The sequence below is a fragment of the Pogonomyrmex barbatus genome, unplaced genomic scaffold (genome assembly GCF_055798465.1).
Source record: "Pogonomyrmex barbatus isolate J1 unplaced genomic scaffold, ASM5579846v1 scaffold16, whole genome shotgun sequence".
NCBI lineage: Eukaryota > Metazoa > Arthropoda > Insecta > Hymenoptera > Formicidae > Pogonomyrmex > Pogonomyrmex barbatus.
Window position 1 is genome coordinate 3,310,032 of NW_028297112.1, and position 24,596 is coordinate 3,334,627.

General features: G+C 34.5%; 1 protein-coding gene across 1 annotated transcript; it reads left to right on the forward strand.

Annotated features, from left to right (window-relative positions):
- The first annotated feature begins 7,979 nt into the window (after positions 1 to 7,979).
- unpg (homeobox protein unplugged) lies at positions 7,980 to 23,773 on the forward strand. The gene is made up of 4 exons (XM_011636717.3): positions 7,980 to 9,601; positions 12,138 to 12,455; positions 21,222 to 21,532; positions 21,838 to 23,773. Exons 1-4 carry the CDS (start codon positions 9,319 to 9,321, stop codon positions 22,303 to 22,305), a joined length of 1,380 nt encoding a protein of 459 aa, XP_011635019.1. The 5' UTR covers positions 7,980 to 9,318; the 3' UTR covers positions 22,306 to 23,773.
- Positions 23,774 to 24,596: the final 823 nt, after the last annotated feature.

Genomic DNA, 24,596 nt, shown 5'->3' on the forward strand with positions numbered 1-24,596 from the left:
CGTTCAAAAAATATTGTTCTTTTCTTCTTGTGTTTTATAATTTTAATTTGAAATTTACACGTTGTATCGAATTATCTGTACATTATTTGATAATGTGCTAATATTATAACAATTCCTTCAAACATCACACTTTGTTTTTGTTGATCCAAATCAAAATTATTGTCTGCTTTTTTGTTCTTTCTTTATATATTTAATTAAAACATTGTAACAATACGCTTTTAAATTTTCAAGAAGTTAATTAAAAAAGAAATTAAAAATAATAAATATATCATATCTAAAAAAATCTGAAAAATGAAATTAATTATAAAATTCAATGTAATGTTGATATTTTTTTGCATTCTGAGATGTTTTCAACGTATATGCGCGTTCCTACACGAATTCGCAAGATAAGAGAGTTTTAACGGCATCAAAATTCTCGGCGGGATACGCAGATAGAGGTCCAGGAAATCGTCGAAATTCTACGTGGTATGAGAGGAGCCCTCGACTTCTCACAGCGTCTGGTTACCCCCTACCGAGGCGCCACTTGACTCGTATTTAACTTTCAAATATATTTTATGCCTTTTGCATTTCAATACTCTCGTGTATTCTCCGCGGAATCCATCGTCCCACCTCTCCTTCCTACCTCGGTCTTTCGCTTAGATTCGATTGCACATACATTTATACGTTTTACGTGTATGCACATTATAGCGAATACATGTATAATGGAAATATCGAACAACCTTAATACAAACATTATATCTGTATTAATGTTTTTTGGAATTTGGAAATATTTACGAAATTTGAAATAAATACATAAAAGAAAAAAAAAGATCCAAAAATTTAATTTGGAGTGAAATTTATTTATTTTAGTAGATTCTAATTAAAAATCGCGTTAATAAATAATTAAAATTATGAAAAATTTAATCTTAAATAGTATAATGTTATTAACAACAAAATTATGATTATTTTTGTTTTGTAATGGAATAACAAATTAATTGGCACATTTGTTATTACATTTATATGTATATATAAAAATTATCATGAATTAATAATAATTAAATCATTAACGCATAATTTTAATGAGTTAATTATATATAAATTATATATTTGAAAAAATATTTGGAGTATATAATGAAATCTTTTGGTAGAAACAAACACATTGTTAGAGACACAAGTAACAAAAAAATGACTGTAAATGGGTTAGGTTTTTCAGCGAGAAAAATCGTCACTAGGACGACAATAGTCGTCGCGACAACTCGACACGCGAGTAATTCATACTCGAATGAGCCCAGCATTTATGTGTTCATCGAAGCGCGACGACATTTCGACAGGATTATTTGTAGGATCTAGCCGCATCCTATAATATTTCCAACAGATCCTTTGTGCTCGAATACGTTTTCAACGATCAGGAGAGGGTGTCGAGAGTGATAATTTTATGACTTCCTAGTTTAGATAAATTGCCATTAATTCGCTGAAGACTACTTTCCAATTTACATAACAGCATAAATGCAATTCTAATATTTTTCAGTGTAATTAGTTAAATAGAATTATTTTTAAGAAAACGGAATTATTTTTTTGTAATATTTAAAAAATTGTTTTTTTGTTAGGAAATATGTAAAGAAAAAAATTGTTTATTTCGTAAATATATTTTATATAGTTTGTGGAAATAGAAATTAAATTCTCTTACGTACAAATTTATTAAAAATAGGATCTTATTTGTTTGTATACATATTAAATTTAAAAATAAGGAATTTATTAATATTATAAGTATTTTATAAATTTTCTTTAACTTTCCGTATTATTCATAATTAAGAAATAGAAATAGATTAAGAAACGTGTCCGAGTCATTCGACAGGAATTAAAGCTTCTCGACTTCCGTTTTAAAGTTCTCACTAAATAGAATTTTAAATACGGAAGTGTGACAGATCCTACTGATCATGTCATCCACTTACACCCTCGCTTATTCGACGACGACATAAGCACTGAGTGGGCGGATAACGATATTTTTCTTCTCCGAGAACGAATGGAACGTCGACGGAGCGCCAGTATGTGTGTGGCTGTCGGTATACTTCAAAGGGCAACGCATTCGGATGCACCGTGCGGGCCGAGACTGGACTGCTTCAAGGATAGACTTCTTACAAGATAATCTCCCTTCCTTTGTCTCTCTTTTTCTCTCACTCAACTTGTGTACTATCTTCGTGTACAGGATGATTCACGTGCTAAGAAAAAGAATTAGATACGATGAACTAATAATCTCCTCTTCATTTTTTAATAATTTTTTTATCTATATTTAAAATTGCAAAACGCTGTGTGTGTGTGTGTGTGTGTGTGTATATATATATATATATATATATATTTATATAATTTATTTTAATAGTAAAAAAAATATGTATGATGTATCAAAGAGATTATTGCTTTTTCAAGATTTTAAGAATGTGTTATAAAAAAAAATATGTGTCTATTTATATTAAATGCTTTTTATATATAAAAGTATGTCCAAAGGCAACTTCTTCTGAAATATCCTATACGCATATGTAGTGTGCGGATACGTGAGAGCACGTGCGTGTACGCATATGTGGCAACACGTACGATAAAGTATGGGGACGGAGACGTATACATGGCATTCTTCTAATTTGTCGGCGGTACTTTGTCGGCTAATCAATCGGCTGCTTGATTACCATGCGAACACGGTAACCACCGCAAATGCTCACTTCGATTACTTCGATACTTTGCACTTCTGAATACGTTAACGCATACGCGTGCGGCCCTTTTATTTTTCGACTCGATACCTTGTACAACGATATGACATGTAGCACAAAATCACTAGTTTGTAAAATTGCAATTTTTAGTACTTTAGCAAGCTCAATTTATAAATTCATAAATAATATCGCGAGCTTGCGAGCTTATTGACAGATTTGTAAATCCACAAAATTCGTATAACCATATAATTTTTATTTCTCTAAATTAATTCAGTTATTTTCGAAATCTAAAAAGAATTTGTTTATTTTCTAAATTTATTTTCCATTTCTCTATTAATTAATTAATTTATTTCTCTAAGTCACAAATTTAAAAATCACAATTTTTTTTTATAGATTTACGTAATCATAAATCTATGTCTCTTCACAGATTCACATTCTTACTTTTTACAAACTTTTATTTTACTTTTTTTCAGTGATTGAGTTTGCAGAGAGAGTTAGATTAATTGTCAGATTAATAAAGACAAAGGTAATCGCTAAAGAAACGGAACTTGACAGCTATGTAAGTATCATTTAAGCTTCAATATTGTTCTCAACAGCATGTCGGACGTGTTAATCATCTTATTCCCCTAATACGAGAAAACGACCAGCGACAAAGAGCGACGTCTTTAAATCACTGGAGGCGGTCTCGTGGTTGAGACGCTAAACGGCGTATGCCTAAATCAAGTTAATCGTACGGGGCGCGACTAAACGGGATGCTATATTGAGACGTGCAACATGCAAAGAAGAAGAGCATCCTCGACGTGAAATGGGACGCGTTTGCAATTACGCGTGAAATGAACGCAGCAATGCTTGCGGCCGTCGTGCGTATGCGTGTATGCGTACGCATACATGTACGTAAAGACGCGTTCTTTCCGCATAAATTCTCGCGGACATCCAAACGCTCGAGTTCATTCAATTCTTCACTTTGTTTCAAGTGTTTCACGGTGTAACGATAAATTTTGCAATTTATGATGACGATTAGAAGCGGGCTATCATGATAATAATTTCGGCGTTGACACACGCGAATTTCACGAACGAGCGGAATAGACGGTTTATTCGTGCGTTCTCGATGAACGTTCGAGTCCCTTCACTCTTTGCGTCCCCCATCGGCGGTTAATCCATTTACCGAGGGCGCGAGGCGAACCGAACCGCGGCTCTCGGTTTTCGCGACGCCCACTAATTTGCTAACCATCGATTTCGACCAGCACGCACACCCGCGCCCACCACCGCCAATCGCGAATCCAGCCCCTCTCTCGTTTCGCGTTGCTATGTTTAGAAACGCACGCGCGGAACACTCTTTGGTGCTTAATAATTGGCTAACCGTCGCCGACCTACGCTGGAATGATCAGCAACAAAGCTGGTCATTCATAAAAAGCTTCCAGCTTTCAGGGAATTTTCAGCGATATAGCGTGAAAATTAGTAGACAATTATCGAGAGCTTTTCTTTTTTTTTTTTTTTTCTTTTTTGTGAAATATTCTCCAAAATATCCTTTGATTTTATTCCATTCCTTTGTACAATATTGAGGGTAAATAATTAATTAAATTTGCGTAAATAATTATCGTTTAATAAATAAAATCATATATAATTAAGGAATATATTAGACAAGTTTATATGAGAAATCAAGCTTTTATATATCTCATTTGAATTTTATTTTTTAATTTAAAATGAAATAACCAAATATCGTGATTTTAAGACAGGAAAGTCGGCAGAGAGTGAAAAAGAATTCCAGCTCCAAAGGGATCAAGCGGAAGATGCATGCTACGACAAATTGTCCGTCAGATACGATTGGCGGCAGGAAAAAAAAAGTAAGGAGAGAGAAAGCACTCTCAAAAGAGCGCGCCTACATATTGTCCTTTTATCCTTCTCCTCCCCTTCCTCTTCCCGCTGCTCCACCGGTCCACATAACTAACGGCAGGCAATTAAAAGTCGGCCTGCCGCGAGCGTTTAAGCGTCGACATTTCCGTTCACACGTGCGTAACGAGTCGAGCGGGACGCGCATCGACGCCTCCGCCGCGCAAAAAGATCTCGACAACGACGACTCGGCGGCCGCGTCGCTCCGCTTCGCGCAGCGAGCAGCGAGACGAGATTTAAGGCTGTCTGAGTATTCACGGTCGGAACTGCGGTGTTCTGTGTTCCGCGCTACCAGAAGCCACGCACATGGCGGCTATCGTGGAACTCGAACGTTTTTCTTCGTCGACGGGCGCACAATGTAGCGGGAATTTTTTACGAAAATGAAAATTGTCCATCCTGTTCTTTGAATTGGACACAACGAAAATTTGGGGAAGCGATTAGAAGTCCTTTTCTTGTCAGAGATATAAAATTGTTATCTTTTAACAATAAGCTTTGCATAGAAAGGATGAGCGATTGTATACCGCAATTGGAATTTAAAATTCTTTAGATTAAAAACTTTTGAGTGAAATTCTGTGAGATTTATTTATATAGATATATGTATATTTTATAAGAAAACCACGGATGTAACGTTCATTCCGTTCGTTGTTATTGTTCATCACATTAAAGGTTTGGATAAAATTATTTTTTGCATTCTACAACGCCGACCTGGCGCGTGCCTCGCATTTTCGACGTGGTCTGTCCCAATTTGTCAGTGACTACTTGTAGGGTGAAACTCGTCTGGCCGATTGCCACTCCTTGGTACACAACTGGAATTTATAGTTCAGTCGTCCTTTTCCGGGGACGATATATCGGATAACGTATGTCTAAAACCTTAATTCACCGTAGCCTAATATTATCTCAATATATAAATATATAATCTCAATATATAATCATTAATTCTATCAAACGTTATTTCTAATTCTTGGAATTAGAAATTTTAACTGTGCCGCATCTATCTATTTTACATTGTGATTAATTCTCAGAAAGTGCTTGTCAAATTTGTCATTTCAAACGAGAAATTTTACCTCTCGACTTAACAGAAGAGATCAACTACCAAAGCAAAGCGCGTTTAAACACTTTTCATCGCCAAAGCGATACTGTACCTTTCTTCCTGCGCTCCTTCTCTAATTTTACAAGGCGTTAAGTGCCACTTTGCCGAGCTTTGTGCTCGATTCTTCAGCTCCGCCAATACTCATTTCCGTCTTTCTGTCTTGCAAATGAGTGCAAGCGTTTACTGTAGACCTCTTCGATGACAGCTCGTAAAACTACATCCGTTGTGTTTAAATTCTTGAAAGAATATTTATATTCTTAAAATATTTTTAGCTTATTAATCGAAATTATTTTTATAGAATCTTTTAATATTTTTCTTTTTAGAGATTCTCTTCAGAGATTGAATAGAAAGAAATCAATATTAATAATAACAGAAACAGAAATAAAATATAATATATATAATATATAATTTAATGCATTTTATTTCTGTTACTGTATAATTATATATATAATTATACATAATATGTAAAGAATAGTATAAATATAATTTATAGAAAAATTTAAAAGTTTTGCATTAAATTGGAATATATTGAGATCCGATTAGATTATGTGACATTGCACTAATTGATACATTGATTAACAATAACAAGTAAGATAAATTATATATGTAATCAATGAACATAATAAATTAACATTATTAAAATCGATAAAATAGATTATGCATGCAATAAATTAACAACAAAATCAACATAAAGATGTAAAATAGTGTTCATGCAAGGAAAGAGAGAGAGAGAGAGAGAGAGAGAGAGAGAGAGAGAGAAAGAGAGCGATATATACTGGATAACTTTGGGATCCAATTAAAGTGACGGCATGTTAACGAGTATCGAAATAGTATCGTTACTATAGTGATGCATCGATTAACCAGCTCGGTTCGGAGCCATCTACGATGTAAACGATGCGTGGGCGTAATCCATCCTAAAATTCGACGCGCGCGAGACACGCGTGAAGTAACATGAAACGTTCCTAATGACGTTGCCATAACAATTTATAATTTACTAACTTAATTTTCTTATATGTAACAACATATTTTATAACATTAAAGTACTAACTACATAAAAAAAGTTTAGTTGTGTTAATAATTATTTAATATTAATATTAATATTAACAAAATTTAATTGTTTTAATAATTTCAACATACTAAAAATTAATTATCTAAGCTCTTCTTTAAGTACTTTTTTAAAAAAACAACTTGCTTTTGTTTGAAAAATTTAAAAAATATGACATGAACGTTTAAAGTATTTTTTTCTGTATATTAAGTTACATAGCCGAAGAAATCAATAATTATTAAGAATTAAAGAAACATGACAATTAGAAAACGAAACAGACAACATGTGAAGAATAACAATGCTTGTGTCAATATCTTCACAGATGAATCAAGTAAGACAACAGTCGTGATAAGTGTGCTTGTTAAGAAACACCCTGCGGGGGTGGCGTGAAAGATAACTTAATGGGGAACACGTTGAGGATACAAAATAGATTACGGAAGAAAGCAGGCTCGTTAACGTCGATCGCTTCATGTTTCAGAAACAACGTAATTGGTCAATTATCTGTCAAAACTTTTTTAGACTTTAAAAATTGTTCATCAGTTATCCGTCTTATTCTTAATGTGTGAAATTTATCAAATTTTATTTTTTTATATAATATTATGGAACAACATGGTATTATAAATTATTATATAACTATTATTCTTAATTATTATAATAATTTAGTATCTTTTAAAATATTTGTATTAGGAAACTATTTATTAATCTTAGCAAGAAATATTTTTATTAACCTAATATATAATATGAAATTATATCATGTTAATTAAAAAATTATAATTTTATGATTCATATAAATATACAATAATTTTAACAATAAGTTCCTATGTATAAATATAGATAGAAATATAAAATATAAATATTTACTTTTAGGAAATAATGTATCAAAAAATTTTTATTTTTAAAGCTCTTCAAGAGCGATTTTCGAGAATTTTATCTTCCCTTGATAGCTTTATCTTCATTATCTTCCAAAAATTTTGTTCAGTTAACAAATACTAATTGTCTCAGCAAGGTGATGTCTGAGCAAGGTAATATTTAAAAATGAATCTTGTACCATGACTATTCTGAACTGTCCACCGTTTCCAATCTCAAAGCATTCGAATGTAAGTACTTCAGATCAAAACCTGGCACCAAGATGGTGGATCAGCGGACGATAGGCGCGGCCGGACGACGCTGTTGGTCCGAATGCGACCAATCAGAATTGGACAAAAGTTGGTACGACGATGCCACGCCATCCACCACGTCGGAACACGGCGCATGCCGAGGAATCACGAATTAAAATACCTTGCTCTATACCCTCGACAGTCGCCCGTCGACCCGTGCGTTATACGGTTGCCTTTCGATAACTTATAGTGCGAAGAGAGAGAAGAGAGAAAAAAGTGCATTAGCCCCGTGATTGCCATCATTATCAACGTAGTGCGGAAACGTTCGGTTGATTAGAAAAGAGTTGTCAAGTTGATTAGAAAAGAGAACAACTTATAAACATGGACATAAACAATTATTATCAATAAAAATTCTTTAAAATTTCTTTCGTCAAGTGTCATTGTAATAATCTGTGTTTTTTCTTCTGCAAAACTCTGCAGAATTGTTGATGATCAAAACTCGTCAGATAATTAACAGCATTCGTTGATCTTTACATAATGATGATAATATCGACATTGTATAATAGTCAGCATATAAATGTAAGAAATTCTGTGACGGAGTTTTATCTTATATTAATGCTCCAAACAAGTTTAATTGTTTATGACTGTCAGTTTTATTCAATGTCACTATAATATATGAAGAAATCGAAGATTATATTTCATTAATCAAAGTAAGATTTTATATTCTTAGATATCATAATTTTTATAAACCTGTGTGTAATTACAATAATTAATAGTGTGTCTGTAAAGAAATCAAGAAATTCAAGAAAGGATTAACAATAATACAGTGTAAGTTTTCTTAAATTTGTGTTGATTCGATTACATGAAAAACTGTGACAAGTGCCAAAGTATGTCAAATCGAAAAGCATAGTTATCGTTAACAAAATGTAAATTATCTTATAAATATGCTAACTGCCATACCAAATTAAAAGACTAAGAGTTAATAGTGTGATAATAGATTAACAATAATTTCTACTTATTACTATATAAAAAAAAAACGACAAAAGAAAAGAAAACAATTAGTAAATTGACAGAAACGATCATTTAAATCATCAAAGCTTGCTATAAAATGTGTCATAGCTATTACAATGCAAAACGCAATATTATTCAAAACAAACGAAAACAAAAGATTATAAAATAATTGTTAAAGAATATAAAACGCCTTAATACTAATTACTAATTTTAAACTAATGCTGCGACTCAATTTAACATTGATAACTTGAAAAAAGCCATTTTAACAATTACAACTCTTATTTAGTGTACAACAAAAACCACAACTCAAATTGCAATTTAATTTCCTAGCCTACTTCTACAATACTAAAATTTAACGGAAGATCGAACTGGAACATTACTTCTTAATCTCGAGAGGAACGGAAAGTATTGTGCGTGAAAAGAGAGATTATGTTCCGCGCGTAGTGCATCGAATTGAGATTGGTCCCGCTCGATTTTGGACGCTGGTCCATAGAGTCCAAAAAAATCATGGACGTGAGCGTGGAGGAGACCGAGCTCGACGTCGGCTCGGCGAGCGACGAGTTGGAGTCGTCGGCCGCGGAAGCGAAGCTCGCGCGACGTCCGACGCCGCGGCCTTTCACCATCGAGAGTCTGATCGGCAGCGCACGCGAGGACCACGACACCGGCAGCGGCGGCATCGCGCGAGATGACCGGACGAACGGAAGCGAGGAGGAAGAACACCGGGACCGGGAATACCAACTCTATCAGAGGCACTATCTGGCAACCGCGGCGGCAAGCACCCTACCATCGGGTGAGTATCATCGTTTTGCTCATATTTGCTTCAATATTTGCTACAATTAAATCGGCGATATTAAACATTATCGATTACCATTAAATTTTTAAGAAAACTTAATTGTTCAATTATTTAAAGATATGTAATCTTTGAAATATTTTTAATGCGAAAGTGATGTAATCCAGCCGATTGATCCTGAGACTTTCCGATGACAAATGATGTTTCATTTGTATCCCTGACAGAGATATTAAAATTAAAGGATTTGTATATTGTAATATTGATGATATTGCAATTATGAAAACTCTTTAATACAAACGCGAGATCTTAAAATTGAGATTTTTTTTGCTTATATTAGGTATAAAGCAATTGTAGTTTATTAGTGTTTTTGAAGAATTTCATTAAACATTAATAAACATTAAATATTAATGTTCGTATTGGCTATGTTACAATATTTTATGATAGCTTTGTGGACAGGAACGATACGGATGTGAACAAAAAGTTAGCGTCGCGACTGCGGCTTAAAATACGATAGCTACAAATACATAAAAATGAAAAATCGATAACTGCAGCGAGGAGACCGCGTTACATCTACATGTCTGCTGTATTTCTAATATCTGACGTTCATTCAACATTACCAGTACTTCCTTTAATCTATCTTCAATAACAAATCTGACAAAAATGATTAGAAAAAAATTAGAAGGTTAAAAATACAGTATTGTAACTCATAAGGAATAATTCATATAGGATAAAAGATGATTTCTATTAGAAATGTAATTTCAACTATGATTCTTTATAGCAAACTTAAAAATCATAGAATCTTTATAAAAATGTGTATAATAGATGACATTTTTGCTGTACAGTTCATTATTTTATTTAATTTTATTCTCATTTTCTGTCAACTAATTTTAAGCATTTCTCATTTTCTGTCAACTTTTATTTTAATATTATAAGTAAAACTTCAATAATCTTTCAAACGCAAATTAATGTCTCTCTTGTCAATATCTGTGTATATTAAACTGAGAGCTATTCAGAAATTTTAATTAATGAAAAAAAAAATTTCTCATTTCTTATAAGCAATAGTTACAAATTAAACACGTTATAATTATATAATGATCTCATATAATTTGATTTACTATGTGAGTATGTATTTTCTTCCTCGCGTTAATTCATAAGCATCTTCCGACGGAAGAATTATAACGCGTATTAATCTAGTAACTGATTATAGCTTATATATGCATAAAAAGTGTTAATAATTATATTTGGAGAGTTACATACGCGGGTAAATTAAATAAAGTGATGCATATACTAAAAATTACAGTTTATTTATCATAATATGTATATTAGATATACATAATCTTGAATTTTAAGATAATTACATAAAGACCATCCGTAATGTGCTCTTTTTATAAAGTTACAATTGAAGTGCAATTAATTATAATAGATAATTGTATATAAGATGTTGCTTCTGTAAAATATTATTCTTTTGTATTAAAAGTGTCGTAGTGTCTAAGCGATCCTTCAAAACGTGAAAAGATACCAGGTGCTGGTGACGTTTCACAGACTATAATCTGTGATCACGGATATGCACATAATTGAAACCTTCAGAACCTACCGTTTTTTTCTTATGCATTTTATATCTAATTCATTGTGCAGTACGACACAGTTAATTTCAAACCTTGTCGTTACATGTTAATTAACAACGTAATACTGCTGCATTCAATGGCCATAGATATTCCTGATAGTATTATTGATACAAAAGAAAATTTATGCTGTGAGTTTCGTGAAAAAATAAACATGTATTATTTAAGACTAATTTATTTAAGTATAATGAAATAAAGATTTTAATATAATTATAAATTTGAACGTAATTATATATATTTAAAATATGTGTACTTAAGTAAATGGCAATTAGACACAAGTATAAATATTGTTTGATAATAAAAAGACGAGATTAAAAAGAGATTGAATGAAAATAAATCATGAATTATAATTCCTCTTGCGCTTCTATTCATTTATTATTGCTAGTAATGTGACATAGAAAGATTGTCTATGAAGTCATTAGTAGAATATTTAATAGCTATTACCTTATGTGCTAAACAATCAATCTTTATAGTCTCGTGATCTGAAACATACTTTCGCTATAATTTCCAAAATAATAAAAGATATATGAATTATGTATGTGTGTTTGTGAAAAAATATGATTTCGAATTTTGTTGAAGTACATTTTCAACAAGGTTTAGTCAAAAATAAATTAGTTTCAATTAAATACTTACGGCTATACGACGGAAATTAACGCAATTAATATATAATCACTAAACTAAAATAATTGAATAAATTAAATCTGTTCTCAGACGGATATTTTAGAATAGAATGAATGACGTGACATGTATTACCAAAAGGCGTTCTGGCAAAGCCTGAATCGATCGCTTTCATACATTTTCACGACACAACCACTTCTACATAATTAATCAAGTTATCTACATACACGTATATAATAAATATAGCAATTGTTTATTTAAAACCATTGCCGTTAATTGTGGACAAATCTGTGCAGGTTTCGGCGTACCGCTCGGATTGTACAACGCCTGGCTGCCGATGCGGATGTACGGCGGCAGTGGTGCATCCGGTGTTCCGATGCTGCCGCCGCAGCATCCGTCTGCCGGCTACCCGGCTCACCCGGAATTGCATCAGAGTCGACTGTCGCAGCCCACCACACCGCTGTCCAGTCATCCGCAGGGATACTATCCGTTGGACGGTTGCCGTCGTACCGCGAATCAGCGTGCGCCCAGTAGCTTCACCGACAGCGAGGATGAGGATGGCAGCGTCGGTTCACCAGCATCGCCGGCTCACGACCTCTCTAAATCTCGGCACGGTAAGATGCAACAACCATTTCACATTTCTTTAAAAGAACAAGGAGATAACTAAAAATTAAGCATCTTTTTTTAAATCGCATCGGTGATAATTGCAGAAAAAATAAATAATTGTCGGAAAATCATTAAAGTCATCAAATCATTAAATCATTCAATTTTAATAAAAAAATAAATTTGATTTTATTTTACACACAATTTAAACAATATAAATAAAGTTAAATAATACATTATTAGAGCATGTATTATTAAGGCACGTTATTACGTCTTTTGAAAATAGTAAATAATATAAAAATAAATAGAGAAATAGAGCACATTAGTAACACAATGTTAAAAATATCTCGTCACACAAGTTAGTGGGCACAATATGAAACTCATAAATAATGTTATAGATTAATTTCAGTTTTCTAAACATACGCAAATAATACAATTATCTTAAATATATATATTTGATTTCATAATTGATTACGTAATGTAATTGTATACAATTGTCTACAATTTTAAACCTGTCAATAGTATAATAATTTGAAATGAGAAAATGAAAGTCGATTAATGAATGGGAGGTCTTTAAATCTAGTCTTATTTCTAATCCCCGACGTTATTTAACTCTCGATATATAATAGATGAATTTATCTTGTTCTTATTCTCAATACACATCTTCATTAGAATCTCTAGATATTTTGAGAAGGCATTATTAAATCGCAATATGATTATACGATAATCAAATACAGAATCGTGCAAAAATAGATGTTGAAGCTAATTCGGTGGTCTCCAGAGAGGAATACAGAATGATCTATAGATCTAATCGCAAAACGGGAAAAACGTTGGGTTCGGCTGTCGAGTATTTACAATTCCAATAGCGTGTCTTCGGTCACGATCGCAGTCGCCACGATCGACCGCAAAGGATCGAGATACACGGTAGCGTGCATAAAATTATCGCGATTCCGTGGCCCGATCTCATCATGTGTATGGGTATGCGTCTAGATTTGTATGAGTATGTGTGAACAATATTCATGATATTTTAGAATATATCCTAGCAGAATTTTTGTACTTTAAAAGAATAATTTCTATCATTAGATACTTAGAATTCTATATTTTTCCATACTTTTTTAAAAAAGATAATCTCTATAAATATTTAATAGATTAGAAGAAATCCTAACTTAATATTAACAAAGAAAAAATTATTTTGAAAATATATAGAAAACTTTTCAACGGATTATAGTAGATATGAGTAACAGGAAATAAAACGAAAGTAGACCATATTTCATTTTTATTAAAAGAATTCTTCACTGGAGATCCTTTCTTCGAAAAAATGTTTCGGATATCTATCTCACGAAAGTTCCAAACGCGTCATCGTTTCAACTGCCGAAAGTCAAAGGATACATAACCGCCGATCGCCGATCACGTATTTCCGTGGGGACAATTCCAATGGTGTACAAACGCGCGCATTTATTCGTGGCCGGACACACTTTTTATTGATGTACCGCCGACTGCCGGCAATTTCGTATGCGAGACGAAATGGCTTCGGGGAATCTGTCATCGGTCATTTATGACGCACCACGCCGAACCGGTGCGTCGATCGTCACGGCGAGGCGCGATCGCGACGTTCCACGAATTCGTCGCGATCCACCTACGTGCGAGCATTGCATCCTCGCGCAGTGTGTGAATTACCGATCCTGGACCTGTCAACGAGAATCGGGAGAAGGGGGAGGGAGAGAGAGAGAGAGAGAGAGAGAGAGAGAGAGAGAGAGAGAGAGAGTGAAAAAGTCTGGGGACTCTGAAATATTGACTTTGATTCAATTTGCTCTTCAACCTTTCCAAAGACGAGCCGTGGATTTATAAAACTGATTCTAAGCTCGAGTGGTGTAGATGCAAATGTTGAATAGACAAAAAAAAACTTTAAATATATCGTCAATTTAAAAATAAAAGTCGTGAAACTCTTAGATTTGTGTAGATGCAAGGATTCGAAGCTTCTAGTTCCTTTTCAGGCAATAAATAATACAAGTATTTTGAAGAACAAAGAACTAAATTATATGAAATCAAATAGAACATTTTTTGAAAAGTCAAGTCTTGTGACGCTTAAAAATTTTTTTTTCTTAACGAATGTAATCATGTATTTCAATTAAGTTTCCTAATATGAAAGATTGTCTTTATCTTTCTCGTATGCGTTTATGCAATTTTTGACTAGAGTACTTATAGCTTGTAAAATTGCTATTGATTGTGTAAAATAAACTAATATAACTTAATTTTAAATAGTTGTCGCAGACAGACCGTTAAGCTGCTAGATAATCCATCGCATAAATAAATCGACATATTACAAATAACAGAGTTAATATATTGTTTAACAGGATCAACCATACATCGGACTATTTTTGAATGGGATCAGTTTTATTCTTAATCATTGGTGAATCTTTACACAAGTTGCGAGTGATCAGTTATTTTAATGCAATCGTCGATCGAGACGATGTGTCATAAATACACAATGCCGAAGCTCAGATCTTATCGATCGCTAGAGCTATTATCCAATGACTAGAAGTCAAAAATAACTCTTTCATTTGCAATGTCTAGGACCTCCGAATTTTTCGATTGATCAGTTTTTTCAACTGAAGACTGAAAGATATCGAGTTCTTTCATTAACGAAAATAATAATTAGAGAGTAATATATCATGTATAAATAGTTTTAATTACATTTTACAATGAAATTATGTAATATATCTTTAAGAATATTAAAATTAAGTTTATATAATTAAAAGATATATAAAGTTTTCTTTGTGAAATACACGTAGTCGTATTTTTCATAGTTAATGTAAATAACATATTTAAAAGAAACATCAAATTTTTAAAGTGTTACTTTAATTCTCAGAGCTGTGAATGTGTCCCTTTAAATTTAATTACAGAAGAGAACAAAAATATCAAAGCCGCGAGCAGCGCATAAATATATTAAAGATTAGATTAGTAACGGTTAAGTACTTCGAAATGAGAACAAGTCTTGCGATATTCAAAAGCAAATTATTAATCAATGGCCCAGATGTGACACGATAGAAAGTGTGCTAACGGCGTTTTCATCATGAGAACAGGAAAGCTAGTTACATGAATTGGATATGTGGAAGATTCGAACGAAGCTTTTGAGTGCCTATGTAAAATTTAAAGTTCCATTCACGGCAATGCAGAACGATTCAATTTGCCGTCGCTTCGAGTAATTGAATGATCGTTCATAAAATCTCGTTTTATCTCTGAATTAATGGATTCGCCGATAGATAGAGTGATACTTTTAAATGATGAATTAAATAATGTCACACGATATGTAACTAAGTCATTTACGTCAAAAACACTAAAATTGCTTTTATGTATATGTGTGTATATATATATATATATATATATATATATATATATATATATATATATAAGTTATGAAAATAAGAAGTTTTTTTTATCTTTTTTAGATTTTTGTAATTAAAAATCTAAAAAAATATATCTCTTCGACTGTAAAATATTCATTTCATTAGCTTAGATAATTCAGATATTTTCAACAATGGCTTTATCTCACAATAGAAAATGTAATAATAATTTGAAACTGATGTTTGTGATATTGATTTTTTTTTTTCAAGATTTACACAGTAAAATTATATTAAATTAAAAGTCATGCAAAACATTCATAGCTTATTTTCATTTTGAAATAATATACAGTGATGTAAAATATATCATTGTTATTATCTTAAAAGTAATTTCGTGCAAACTAATTATGAAGCAATTGCTGTAATCGTTCACTTCCTTCGCCACATTGAAATCTAATTTGATGATGTTCAAATAGCATACGGAAAGATATAATCATCGAATGCCACATGAATTTTAATCGCACTTGTCGATTCTGCGACGAGAAGCCGATTAGCGTATCGCACGTCGGACGAGCGGAAGGATCATATTTCGATTTGGCGTACGAGACGAAAGGATCTTTTAGTTCATGTCATTCGTCATTCATAGCCGGGACGACGACCGAGATGAAGACGATTATATGAAGGACGGGGCTTCTCGAGTCAGAAACGTGTAACAAAGTGGCTGTCGCGTCGCTGTGAATGGAAGCCGTCAATTCTACAGCACCGCCGCGACGTTGAGCACCGTGCGATATTTATAATGCCAGCTCTGCAGAATTAACGATACAACCGGTATAACCTGGGCTATAACTGCCACCGGACGATATATAGCAATTAACTGTAGCATAATTACATGGAGAACAATTATTAAAGGAAGGAATTATATCGATAATCGTAATTACGTAATCAAATAGTATTGAAAATTGTCGAAATAGCAAAATCTTTTCTTTTATAATTGGATTCATATTATAATATTTAGAACCTCCTAATTTTATGTAATTGATGAAAAATTGTATTTACCAATATATTTACGTTTCGCTAATTGTTCCTCCGCTAGGGAAATTGTATAAATATATTTGATCGGGTATTTTTAATTAATCTCATGCCTAACACATATACTTTGTTTTAATTACAATTTGAAACAAAATTTGACACATACATAGATATAAATATCTAATATATTTATAATATATATTAAATATATTTACTATCACAATTTACTTAATAACTTTTGAGAACGATGGAATTCAAATAAACACAAGAAAATGTTGAAGAAAAAAATTCTCTTTAACATTTTTTTATACTCAACTTCCATTCTGAAAAATTGTTACCTTTAGCTTTCGGAGGGAAATCATTTTATTACGAAAAGATCTTTAATGAAAGAAAAAACTACAAGAATGTAGATACATGTACAACTATAACAGTGCAGATATAATATTTTATTCGCAAACATGCGATACATGGGGAAGAGAGAAGAAGTGGTTGAATAGGCACTATATCGATCGTCGCGACGCCCGGCAACGTCATCGTGCAGCGCAAACTGACAGAGCGACCCGTTAATAAGCCCGATTGAAATTTCATGTCGCATATCCAAAAATACACTCACGAAGTCATACGCGAGCAGCGAATGAGCGTTTCCTCCGGCCCGATCCCGATAATTGCTTCCGGCGAGGTTCGTCGATCGATCGCGCCGAGCGCTATATCGGGCCGCGATCGAGCAAATTATTCCGGAACGAGGTCGCGAATCTCGCCCGCCTTCTTAACGCTTAATAAGCCGGACGTATTTCCCACACACGGCTGGGGAAAAGTGCACGTGGCTATTGAAACCCTATCCCCCAAGTTGAAGCAGAATTAGCGAGGGAAAATACATTTATGCGGCATCATAAAGCATCTCGAATCCAATCTCTCACCATTTTTTCCATGAATCTTTTAATGTCTATTCCAAAAAAAGGGTACACTTGTACGTGAATTATTCAGCGTCTCTCAAATCTATTACAATCCTCCTCATTATATAACCTTCTAAAATTAATTTACAATATGCAATGCATTACGTCTGGATTAAATATGAAAATATACAAACGCTGCGATCACAATTGAACTTAATACAAGTGCATTTTGTTGCACTTTATGAAAGCTAGTAGGTAATCATTCCCCGCTATTTACTACCCGTGCTCGCAATAGAACGATAATTCTCGAACCCCTCGAAAGTTTTTTTTTCCGCTTTTTCCGCAGTTTCCTCGGACGGTGAATTTTCGTTATTCATTGCCCGAGTACGGAGAGTCTGTGGCGCGTCCGACACGATATGGGAGGATCGCATCTTGCTCCGTGAAGGACCGCATCGTACTTGTCGCGAAAAAAAGAGAGTGTCTTTTTAGTAACAACGATATCGAGATTGGCACGATTCCGCCGATCGATCCAGAGCCAGCATCATTACGCGAGATGCTATAGAAAATCGCAAAATCATTTTTCTATAATGTCATTGTTACGTATTTATTGTCAGATTTTTATACTCTGAGGCTCAGTTCAGAGAGAAATCTTGAATTAATATGTCTAAACTAAACTTTGAATTAGAAAAGATAAAAGATGAGAGCATAGTAGAGCTGTATGTAAGATGATAAGAATTAAAAAATCATTAACTTGCAGAGAATCGGGAAGAAGTTTCTGTCGGATAAAATTTTAAAGAATTCTTAAAGAGCTATTATGTTCTTTTCGATTTAAAAATTTTAAGAATATTAGAATTTGAGAACTTTAAGACCTGTTAAAAATATGTATCTAAGTAAATGTGATGCTTCATAATTCTAATTACTTAAGAATATTTTATATGTGTTGAAGATTCAAATCTCTCTCTCTCTCTCTCTCTCTCTCTCTCTCTCTCTCTCTCTCTCTCTCTCTCTCACTTTCCTCGGATAAGAAGAAAATGTCGGAAACAGCTGACGAGCAAGCAGTTGATAGAATGGAAACAGTGGAATTGAATAGATTGCGAAAATTAATCAGACATGAACGACTGATGAATCAGCAATGGAGATCGTTAAATGATTTGATTTCCGGCTGCTTCATCATTGACAGCTTTCAATAATTGCCATTTGCCTGGTGGTTAAATAAAACATGAGCTCTGGAGCATGCTAACTATTTTCGCCGATTATTATTATGCATGGCGAATCGATAATATTTTAATATTACTTTGGACACAGATAGCAGCTTTTCTTGGGCTGAAATCGATAAAGATGCCGCGACCCAATTAATCTGTTGCGTGTTCGTGTAATTGGTGGGTAAATTTATAACCTAATCGATTAATCAAATTATCCTACTTTTTAAATATTCAACGATTTTATATATTATTATTCCTCTAATTATCAAGTAGCACAACAGATATCTTTTGCCTTTCTTGAGACAAAATTATTTAGCGGAAATCGTCTTTACACATCGTCTGAATTATAAGTTAACATTCTGTTTACAATATTGTCTCGAAAGTTAATCCGGTATTTAAATTTAAATAAACAAATCAAAATTTTGACGCTTGAATTTAAGTTATATATTATATTAATTAAAATTTATAATTACCCGAACATTATATATTTTTCATTTTTCAATGTTAAATTCTTTCTAAATTGAAAAATAAACGCTATAAATAAACTACTTTTTGCGGCTACCATAAGCTTGTTTATCCAACTTATATCGTCTTTATTCGCACTATAAGAGCCAAATTGCCAATTTCATGCGAACTAAAGTGTCGATTCCAATGTCGTGTTTCGGGTTATAGCCTCGCTCCAATAACTTTATTCTCTAGAAAACTATAGTCTGAAAGCTTCACCGTGCTGAGGCCCGTTAAACGAGGATGTAACGACATCGATCGACGAACGCTCGAGTCCGCCGCAAAGTGTAAAGACGGTAGGCAGGGGACAACGCCCGTGTATGCTCGCGGAAGCGTTTTGCTCGCTTAATCGAAACCTTCTGAATAAGTCAACGGCTGGAGAGTGCATCAAACTGGCGTGGTGGAAAGTTGCCATAAGCGCGCGATCGGTCGGTCCGCGAACTTCGGGATAAGAAAGACGCGAATCATCGCGGACGATGAATAAGTCAGGCTGACCATAGCCGAGTTGACCGTTGACAACGAACTTTAGCAGGAAATGCGTCTAATGCGTTCGCAAATACTGACCGATTCTTGATTATGCGACCTGACCACGCGGTGGGAAAAGTTGTACGGACTCGACTCGGTTGTCGACTCGAGAAAATCCGAGCGAAGAGAAATCTGTTTTGTTCCCAAGGGAAACGTGTATTATATATTTATCAAGTTCAATTGGATGGTCTTAATTCGAACGGACTTTATGATATTTCTTCAGATAGACGATCTACGTCCATAATTTGCAATTATTATTTTAATGCGTTAGCAACATTAGTCCTTATATTCGAACAAATGAATAGCATTCTGACTCACTGATTTACTGATTTCGGGACGATCACAGAAAATAAACTTAGTGAAACTCTTTTGGAAATTTCCGAGATATTTTTGATTCGAAATGTGCTTAAAATTACCGCTCACTTTCTTTTATGTAAAAGTTCTCTGAATCTCGGATGTCAATACTAAAAATGATCTTCGGTAAAAGTTTCTCGCGCGGACATTTGTTGACGCAAATTTCCGTTCCCATCCAGTCGATCGTCGAATCATTCGAACACCGAGCCATTTGAGCGAAGCTACGTAAACGCGTTGTAGGAATAATTTTCAATAAATAATGACCCGACGGAGTCATCAAACTCCGCGGTAACTTTGTTTCGTATCTTGGTGCATATTGTATGTCGTGCTCGACTGTCTCGCGGATGAAGGGGGAAAAAAACGCTGAGAAATTATAAACGGGGAAACGTTTGCCGACGATCGAAGAACACAACTTTTATGAAGGAACGACCAATCTGCTCCGCATATTAAATAGCCGCCAGACTATACATACCACGGCGACGTTACTCTCGATAGCGATAAACTTCGTTGATGACTTAATGTCGCAAGGGTTAGTCGTGAATCCCTATATACTCGGAATTATGCATCTTCATTCGGTTATTATTTTTAACATAATGCTATACATTAATTCTTTATATAGATTTTAATTTTAGAACAAAAAAGAAATATTTCAATTGTGATGCCAGTTAAATTTTTTACTCGTACCTATGTTTTTAACGAACAGTTAAATTATTGACAAAATAGAAATGCAAATTAATATTATAATACATCATATCAATATGTAAAATATACGTTCTCTACTTTCTTTTATTTTTCTATGTTAATTATATTATAATAAATATAAATAAATATATAAATACAATAAATGAAAATAAATACAAATTAAATTTTGGCACAATTAATAGAAAAAATTATATTTGACATTTTGCCTGGTTGTTCATGTGTCCCAGGGTCCGAGAACGGTCGTGCTTCAGCCGACAGCGATGAAGAGGCTGGAGCTGCAGGTTCTGGTGAGAATCATGACGCTTCCGACGGTGTCGTCAGTGGCGTCGGCAATACCGCCTCAAGTCCCAACAGGCCCTTAGAGAACGGACAGAACTCATCGACGTCAGGTGCCGGTGGTAACAAAGCTCGGCGTCGACGTACCGCGTTCACTTCGGAACAGCTGCTCGAGCTGGAACGCGAATTTCACGCCAAAAAGTACCTGAGTCTAACAGAACGCTCGCACATAGCGCACGCATTAAAACTGTCGGAAGTTCAGGTTAGTGCTAAAAAGCAGCAATAATCAAAAGACCTATAATTAGAACTTAATTCTTAAGTGACATGATACAGTTCTTGAATGAGAGATCAAACTTTGCGATCCCGAAAAAGAATTTATTTATAAAAATATTGAACAAAGAACTAGTCGAACTCACGAAATAATGAAAATTGAACATCCGATGTTAATGAATGGTAATTAATTTTTTTAAACGCATTTCAATTGCTTTACTTGTTATACGAATCACTCGTAAAATTTTTAATTCTTCTTTCTCAAGAAAATTTACATAACTTTAAAATCGGCGATAGGTGAAGATCTGGTTCCAGAATCGACGTGCCAAGTGGAAACGGGTGAAAGCCGGGCTGAGCGGTGGAGGCGTCGGCGTCGGTTCGGCGGCGGCAACTATGACGCCCTCCGGCGCTTCTGGTCGTCACAATGGTGCCACGGGTCAGCACACTTCTGGTACCAGGATTGTAGTGCCAATACCGGTGCACGTGAGCCGTTTAGCGGTCAGGTCGCACCATCATCACCTGGAGAAGTGCGCGAGGGCGCCGCGCGCGAGACCAACGCCACCTTCGAGCGATGGTGGATCCTCAGGAGCGGCGTCGTCGATATTGGGCGATACCTTGGGGTTGGTGAATTCCTCGGTAAACTTAACCGGCCAGGTACAACCGCCTCTGGGCGCTGGCATGGGAGTAGAGATCGGGGTCGGAGGTGGTTTAAGAGCCTTCGCGGTGCCAGCGCATCGGGCTGGTCTCGGATCCTCTGGAAGGTAGTGAACGTCGTGGATGATGAACTTGATTCTCCAACGGTGGGACGTAAAAGAAACAGATAAAAATAAATTGATAATCGATGTAGAACGCGCGCATAGTAATATGGAGTCGAGTCTTTGTTATGGAATTGTATATAATGTCGATCAGAAATTTAAAATCGATTATGATAAATATGAATTGTTATAAAAAAATAAACACATGCTTTTTCTTTATCTTACATAATTCTGACTATTGTATTCGTTGAGGCAAAAAGTAACGATTGTTTTTTTTTATTAAATTTAGATTATGACGCACAAACAATAATTGTATAAAGTTTCTTAAAGTTTCTTTTCTTGCTCTTAAATATTTTTTTACGTCTTCAATGGTCATTCCAAGATGTGTTATCTTCCTTTTTGCTCAATTTATTTCTTACCGCATCGGTCCATACTTTCTAAATACGTCACTTTGGGATGAAGTTCTGTGCCAAGCGCACAGATCTTTTCTTAAAATAAAGGTTCCGACTCCACAGCGCGCACTGTAAATAGCAAATCCTGGAAGTTTGTAAATATACACGTACACGTAGTAGGTAGTAACTTCGCATAAACACCATAGCTTGCTGTAGATAGTTTACGTTAAGCAGTGGATTTCAGCTCGGCGAGCAACTATTACGTGGCAGCGATATCACATATCGATCAGCCGTGCGATCATCGCAGCTGCATTACATCGGCGAAACGCTACAATGAAGCGGAAGCGCACAAAATGTCGGGCTATAGACTTGCATACGTTGTAATATCGTGTCGGTAATAAAACGTGCGACTGTAATCCGAAATATATATCGTTTGCCTTCTATACCTTATGCTCACTCGGCGCAACTGTGACTATGATCTACGAGAGGTGGCTCGTTAGAAAAGCGATATTTACCTCTGGTACCTAAAAATATTTACACAGTAAGGAAAGCTTATACGAACTGTATTGTTGCAATAAAATTGAAAAAGTATATTTAAAGTCTTCTAAAGAAAGCTTAAAATATATCTAAAGTTTATAGAAAACTTGAAAGCTTTAAGAATAATCAGGTTGTAATTAGAGATGCAATTTGATATGTAAGGGAGAATATTTGGAAGTTAAGGGTTGCATAAATTTTAACCTAGGATATCAGATTTCAAGAGTCATATTTTCAAAATGCAAGCACTATCGACGTAACGGGTAACTTTAAATAATAGATTCCACTCTTAGATAATTTATTGACTTTCAATTCTGCGTCGATCGACACAGATCGGGGGCTCCCGTGTTTGTCTTGTTTTGACAATTTCGTCGTGGCCCTCGAGGGGCCGGCCGTCCCCGGTCGACTCATCGTCATCGGTTGCTCCCACGGGATCACCTCGTCGTCCCAAATCGGCGGATTGCGCATTTTCGCAGGCTACGGCGCGTGCGGGCCTCCGAGCCTCGAAAAGGGATCTACGATCGAAATCGGGGACCCCCTCGTTCACCTCGTAGGCGTGACCCCATATGTCGGGTTCGGCCGCTGCAACTGTAGGACGATGTACGATGCAAAACACGTCAATGTGTCACCCGGCTAATTCGATTTAGCCTCCTTTGACTCGAGACAGCCGTGACTTTTGAAGCGGAAGCATGGTGGAAATACACGAACGCGCCGAATTTTTTCACCAAGATAATTGATGACAGGTGATCTCTTCTGTCTAGGTAAGTAAGAATATACGTAACGTCAAAGGAAGCTATTAAATTCAATAATCATATTTCATATTTTTTTGAAAACACAGTGATGTTATTTTTTGAAAATGTGAAACAATAATTATTGCAAAGCTTTCTTATTTTTAATTTTAGTCAGTTTTTACTTTTTTTTATTATTATTTTACAATATTACAATTATCAAAAGTCATGACCGATACACGAATAAATAGAAACAATAATGATAAATATATTCTGTTTTTTATATTAAAATTATATTGCTTTGTCATAATTTTTATAAATAATATTTATATTTTTGGATCAATGCGACACATTGCCTATGCTAAATGATCATATCTGAAATGACAGTATAAAGTAACAATATCCATATCGGATATTGTTACCTTATTAATTTTAGCATCAAGACCAAAGAGTAAAAATAGAATAAACCAAAAATAATAAAATAATCCTTCTGTTTTCTTTGTGAACCAGAAATATCTTCCATAAATAATAGAAATGCTTAATAAAAAAATGTAGAGGAAGATGACGAAAGATAGAACGAAATGAAAGAGCGTGATGGTTAAAAGGGCTGTTGAGGGGGCTCGGAGGAGCGGAGGAAGGGATCGGGA

Excerpts from the sequence above, each read along its gene's own strand:
- unpg (XM_011636717.3), top strand. The coding sequence starts at position 9,319 with ATGGACGTGAGCGTGGAGGAGACCGAGCTCGACGTCGGCTCGGCGAGC. Across the intron at positions 9,602-12,137 it reads GGCAAGCACCCTACCATCGG|GTTTCGGCGTACCGCTCGGA; the intron begins GTGAGTATCATC and ends AAATCTGTGCAG. Across the intron at positions 21,533-21,837 it reads TAAAACTGTCGGAAGTTCAG|GTGAAGATCTGGTTCCAGAA; the intron begins GTTAGTGCTAAA and ends AATCGGCGATAG.